The sequence below is a fragment of the Octodon degus genome, unplaced genomic scaffold (genome assembly GCF_000260255.1).
Source record: "Octodon degus isolate 3935 unplaced genomic scaffold, OctDeg1.0 scaffold00010, whole genome shotgun sequence".
NCBI lineage: Eukaryota > Metazoa > Chordata > Mammalia > Rodentia > Octodontidae > Octodon > Octodon degus.
The window spans coordinates 29,507,319-29,513,792 of NW_004524586.1; the positions used below are offsets into that span (position 1 = coordinate 29,507,319).

The 6,474-nt window shown below is 40.9% G+C and overlaps 2 protein-coding genes across 2 annotated transcripts in view; one reads left to right on the top strand and one right to left on the bottom strand.

The window, feature by feature from the left end:
* Positions 1-723, top strand: part of Map3k15 (mitogen-activated protein kinase kinase kinase 15) — a 136,022-nt gene extending 135,299 nt beyond the window's left edge. Inside the window, 1 exon segment of the mRNA XM_023709067.1 lies at positions 110-723. Coding sequence (XP_023564835.1) covers positions 110-215 — 106 coding nt within the window. The 3' untranslated portion in view covers positions 216-723.
* A 23-nt stretch (positions 724-746) lies between these two features.
* Pdha1 (pyruvate dehydrogenase E1 alpha 1 subunit) overlaps positions 747-6,474 on the bottom strand; it is a 13,454-nt gene continuing 7,726 nt past the window's right edge. The window contains exons 7-11 of the mRNA XM_004625666.2: positions 6,316-6,474; positions 5,967-6,038; positions 3,705-3,772; positions 1,666-1,774; positions 747-1,203 (exon numbers count right to left, since the gene is read on the bottom strand). Coding sequence (XP_004625723.1) covers positions 1,039-1,203; positions 1,666-1,774; positions 3,705-3,772; positions 5,967-6,038; positions 6,316-6,474 — 573 coding nt within the window. The 3' untranslated portion in view covers positions 747-1,038. The remainder of the gene's footprint in view (positions 1,204-1,665; positions 1,775-3,704; positions 3,773-5,966; positions 6,039-6,315) is intronic.

Below are 6,474 nucleotides of genomic sequence, written 5' to 3' on the forward strand. Positions count from 1 at the left end.
AGGAACTCTTAGGAGTTATATACCATATTTTTTGCTGGAAGCACTCCTAGACAAGTATTTGGGAGTTTTAGTTGAAATTTGCCTTTCTTACAACTCTTTTATTTCACAGTGCTGATATCTTCCGTAAGATCTGGTTTGCGATCTCCCAGCACCGAAGACAGGCTGAGGCGTCCACAGAGGCTGCAGCTACACCAGAGGACAGAGCGAGCAAATAGCTGACGTGTGTGGTTACAGCTCCAATTTCCACACAACAAATACTTACACAAGAAAGACTCATTCAATTAATTTAGGAATTTAAAGTTTTAAAGACAGTTCTTACTGAAATTTTTTAGTTTGTTATTTAGAGGCATGTTTTAAAGATTTGTATAAGGATCTGTAATAGGAATAGTCAATCTTAGTCACCACACCCTATAGTAGTTGATGGAAAGAAACTCTAAAATGAGGCCGAGTGCCTCTGTTTTATGATGTGCCTTATTTACTAGTGTAGCACTTCAATAAGAGATAAAATAGATACAAATGTGCCTTAAATTTATTATCTAATAGGAATGTAGCTAAGGATAACTTCATGTTTACTTTGAATGCATAAATGAAAAAAATAATTTGGCTTTTGAAATCTTATTTATAATCATAAATGTTGGAGAAGCAAGCAGTGCAGTCTTCTGCACCTATACTACCTGTGAGGTCAAGGGGTCCTATGAGAATACAGCAATGATTCCTCAAGACCAGGGATCGTCACCCAAAGAAATGACAGGTTTGGAACAGGCATACAAAGAATTGTTCTTCTGTTTAGACAAATTAAATGATCTTAGGAAATAATTTTGGGGGAAGATTATACTTTTGTTTTTATATAGTCACACGAAGCACTTAAGCACTAAGGTACAACCTGCATGCGTGCAGTTACTCCTTAGTATAACTTACATGCTATTTAAAAAGTTTCAAAGACTTATACCATATTTTTTGGATATTATTTCTCAAAGTTGAAAACTGAGTTCCTTACAATTGCTAATGAACAGGCCATCCATTACATGTGATCGCCTGTTAACTGACTGACTTGAATTTGATCCACTGGTTAGCACCACGCACTTCAAAGGGTGGGTCGCTACTGTAGATGTGATGGCCTAGTTCTTCCAGAGGTGGCTCAGGATCAGCTGTGGCAAACTGGGCAGCATCCTCAATTTCTTTCCTCACTTCCACATCAATTTCCTAAACATGAGATGACAGCACAAGAGATTTCTGAATAAATAGCAATTTAAGTGCCAACTAGAGTTCTACTCAGAACCTGTTGCTATAAATGTAACTCTTCTAGTACTAAAAGTGCGAACAGTTAGTAATATAGAAGAGTTTAAATGACAAAATTACACATGTAGTTAACCTAAGGACTGGCTAGGAATTAAAAATCCAAAGTGTATTTTTAAGAAAGAACTCTGCAATTAGGGGGCAGTTTAAAGACTTTTTGCCGGTATAATTAATGTACTGTGATAACATGTACAAACTTTCCTATTAGGCAGGTCAGTGTCTATCAAATCTTAAGAACCCCATCACTTATTTGGCTTTGACAAACTTAGCCATCACTGTGAGAACTTTTTTGGGAGAGAGATTACCAAGAAAGGAAAGTCAACCCTTACCCAACCTTTAAAGCTAGACTTAACCCAAGTGTGACTGTACCTTTAATTCTTCCACACTGGCAAGATTGCTGTTCACCATCCTATCCTTGAGAAGCATAATAGGGTCACTCTTACTTCTTACTTCCTGAATTTCTTCTCGTGTACGATAACTATGGGGAGGGAAACAGTGATAGATAAGAACTGCCTGGTGAAGCAACAGCTTAGTAAAACATAGTAGTGTGTTTTGGAAAGGAAGGGACATGTCAGTACCATTGTTGCTGTGGGAAGAGGACAGACAAACTTAGAAGACACAAGAAGGCACCTAATAGCTTTTTGAAAAAAATGTATTTAGTACAGGGTCTCACTATACAGATTGGACTCAAGAGTGATCCTCTAGTTTTCAGCCTCCCAAGGGCTGGGATTATAGGCATGCGCCACCACGCCCAGTCTCAGTCCCTGCCTCAGGATGCCCCAGGGGCAGGGCCAGCACAGCACACCTGGGATTGAACCCTGGTCCCTGTGTCTGCCTAAGCAGGTGCTTTAATCTGGCAGCTAATAATTTGTAAAGGTTGATTGTATCTTTTATAGGAAATTGTACGCTCTAACTCAGCGCTTCTCTTGCACTCTGAAAACAGAAGCTAAATGTTGGTTTGCTTCCTTCATCTGGAAGTAGTATATGAAGAAGTATCTCATGTTCCATCTCTTTGGGCTCCTATATTTTACATAGACAAGGCAACAGTGATAATCACAGATTTTGAGGCATCAGAATGCCAAGCAAGCAAGCAAGCAAGCAAGCAAGCAAGCAAGCAGAAAGTATATTTGCTTTGCCTTTTTTCCTAAAGACCCCAAAGCATGGCTGGCAAAAAGTTGGCTATCTGGATTTTCAATTTTTTTTTTAGTACAGGGTCTACAGAGTCTCACTACACAGATCAGACTCATAGTGACCCTCCTGTTTTCAGCCTCTCACACACTGGGATTACAGGCATGCACCACAACATCCAGTCTCAGTCCCTGCCCCCTGGGGGTGGGGCCAGCACGACATGCTGGGGATTGAACCTGGGTTGCTGCAACTGCCTAAGCAGGCACTTTACTCCACTGAGCTATCTGGCTGGCCCTCTGAGCTATGTGGCCGGCCTTTCTAATTTTAGATTATATAATACTGTATATCTTTTTCCTACATCATATTTGAAATAACAGTGACTAAAGGCAAGGGTTCTATTTTTAGAAACTACATTTTCCCATAGAAATCCATTTTAAAAAGGCTTGTTTATTAACTAAATTGACTTTCCAATTACAGAATTACATACTAGAGCTATTAAGTGAAAAAGGAAAACACACTTTCTCATGTAACCCACTTTTTTGATTAACATGTACCTACCTACTGAATACTCCCATGAGCCTGTGGGCTTTGCTTGTCACTAGTCACATTTCCAAATCCTAATCCTCTTTGGGCAGAGTCTGCCATGTGTAAACTTCAGGTAATGCCTACATAAACCACATACCCTCAAAATGCTACTTTCCAGTAAGACCTGTTTTATGTAACACTTTCCCTCTGCAATTTAGTTATATAGTCCTTTTCAAAAATTACTTCTTGGTTGGGGATATAGCTCAGTGGCACAGCACCTGCCTGGCAAGCACAAGGTCTTGAGTTTGATTTCTAGTACCAAAAAATAAAAAAAAAATAAGACATTACTTTTCAGCTAAGACATACAGTGCATATCTTTAGAATGCTTTCTACATTGGAACCAATTTATTGGGAGCACTGCTTTCAGACTACCTCTAATTGGTGCCAGTGAAACTTGATGAATGAAATGAGCAGATTTCAAAATCAAACGCTGCAATGTTTTGCCTTTTCATGCCATAAATAGCATTCAAAACTGACCCATTGGGGCTGGTGAGATGGCTCAGTGGTCTAAAGCACCTACTTAGAACAAGCTTAGCAAAGCACAGGGACCACGGTTCGATCCCCCAGCACCACATGCCAGCCAGCCCGCCCCCTGGTAGGCTGAGCTGGCCACACACACACACACAAAAAAAAAAAAAAAACAACAAAAAACTGACCCACTTTGTGATACACACACAAATACCCCATGACTGTACCTGACTCCAGGATCACTCATACTATGTCCATGGTAACGGTAAGTCTGCAGCTCCATCAGGATGGGCCCCTAAAACGGGACCCGTAAGTGGATAGTAAGTGATAGCACAGCATGCCAACAGTCCCCGCCTCAAAGGGAAGACCGTTGCAGCATCCAGTATATTTTTATCAGGTCATCTATAAATCGGCTGAGTTGTCAGGAATTTTTTGACACCTATTTTATTGCCCGTTTCAGCCTTTGTGTGTGTGTGTGTGTGTGTGTGTGTGTGTGTGTGTGTAATGAGGATGGAATACAGGGCATCACATTTCTTTAAAAGTACTCTACCACTGAGTACACCTTCAGCCCTTTCTATTGCTTTAAGGCATGATCTCACCAAGTACACCATGTTGGCCTTGAACTTTAAATGGTCCATCCTCAGTCTCCTGAATAGCTAGGATTATGGCTCACCCACCTCATTTTTCATAAGTTAGTAAAGCAATCTTTCAATAGTTTGCATCAAGCACATTACAGAGCCCACTGATACTGGTTAGGTAGATTTCCATTTATCTGAGTAATCCGGCTCTTTTCATGCAGTGTTTCATAGGGGCTGAGAGCCAATCCCACTTCACTTGGACCTTTCTGGTGCATAAAACCAGCAGACACCAATCTCTCATATCTCAAACGTACTGCTGTGAGTCTGGCCACCTTAGCTGTGCGGCACCAAGTGGCTTGTTTATGCCACAATAGCCTACTAGCACAGGGTACTGTTTTCTGAAGGAAGAGGATGGATGAAGGAATACCGCACAGTTTGGTTAGAAACTGGGAGGGGGCTCAGTCTAAGTGCTTTGGGTCTGTAATCCTGGCTTTAAGATAGGGTAGCCATATATTTGAACTGCTGTGCCTAGTTTCCTCATCAGAAAAATGGGCAAAACAGACCTAATTCAGAATTATAAACATGAAAAAAAATCTAAAAAGTACACTGCCCAACATGTATCCTTCAACTGTCACCATCTTGGTGCAGCCATCTGGAATAGTGGTTTGGGCTGGGACCTCAAGAATTCCAAACCCTCCCACCAGTTCCCAGATCAGGATTAACTATCACATCCTATGAACCATGTTCCTGTCCAAGGTTAAGTCCTACATGTCCTTTTCAAAAACAAATGAGAACTATACCCATCCCCCCAGAGTCTGGCTCCTTTAGTCTATTTTTTTTTTGGTCCTACATGCGTTTTACAATCATCCTGGGGAGTTAGTACATACATAAAATACACCTTTTTAAAATCCTCTTCCCTTCTAGACATCCCCCTTTCCTCTAGTTCCCTTCTGCTCCTTTTCATTCTTGTTGATATTACTAGTTCATTTTTTGGCATATAATATCCACATTCTTTGAGATTATTAGGACCTTGTACCTGGCACCTTTTCACTCGGTTTCTCCACCCTACCCCCTTGGTCCCCTGCACTCCCCTTCCATCTTATCTTGTTCTCTCTTTCCTTAGACTTATGGTCCTAATATAGAATGCTCAGCCCACTGCAGCCAGCCTTAGTCCTGCTCTCACTTATCTGTCTCATTGTCTCATGGCACACTACATCTTCTGGCTTTCATTCCCTCCTTCCTGACATTCTTATCACTGCTAACCATGTCTGATTTGTATGACTACCCAAATGTACACACCAGGCTTTTCACTGGCACTGTCACTGTTAGGTAAACCATATGGCCAAGACTTCTGAGCTGTAGAACAGTGATTTAGGGAGAACTACTAAATTTCTACAAATGCTGAAGGTATTCTTCTCTCTTACTTCCATATATTAAAACTACGGTAAAGATTCTTAAGGAATGATACAGCAAGACTAAGATTATACACCTTAACCATGCTGTTTAATTTGTATAAAACATTCTATTGAATGCAAAGTTCGTAGCTGTGTATTTTGGGGATCCCCAATCTGGTCACTCAAGTGGCTTATGATTAATGAGGGGGGCACATAATGAACCTCACCAAAAAGCAAACTAGAGTGTCCATGATGAAAAGATGCAGAATGCTTAGGAAGCATTAGAAGAGGTAACCACAAGTGAAGGAAATGTGGACTGTTTCTGAGATGCACTAAGACCACTCGTATTTATTCATTTACCTGACTAGACTCCACTTCTATCTTACATACACCAATTAGCTACTCCTGAATAACTACAATAGGCAATGGGAAGCCTTCTTTTAACCTTAAAAGACATAAACCATTATTGAAAATGTTTAGCCCACAACCCTAAGAGAAAGTCTCTGGACAGACTTACCTTCCCAGATCTACAATAGGAAGCTGCAAACTTTGTTGCTTCCCGGACGCACAGGATATCCATTCCATCTACCTGTTAATAAAGGTGAAAGGAGAAGAATGTAAATCACTATCCAAACTCCTTTACATTTTTTGGGGAGAGGGCAGTTTTGGGGGTAGAACACAGGACTTCATACATGCTACCCAAGAGTTCCACCACTGAACCACACCCCTAGCTTTCCCATTCTTTGACACAACTCATTCATATGTAAGAAAATAAAACACTTCAATCTTTCTAAGACTGTCAGAAGTGTGCACAAGGTCATCTAGCTGAGAGGATGTGACTCTGGATCTACAACAGGTATCCTTACCCTCAGCCCAGGAATAAAATCGCCTCTCTTATAGTAATCAGTGCTGGCTGCAGCTCGCTCAACAGACGTTCCCATTCCATAGCGGTTATTCTCACAAATGAAAATACAAGGTAATTTCCACAACGCTGCCATATTGTAAGCTTCAAATATCTGGCCCTG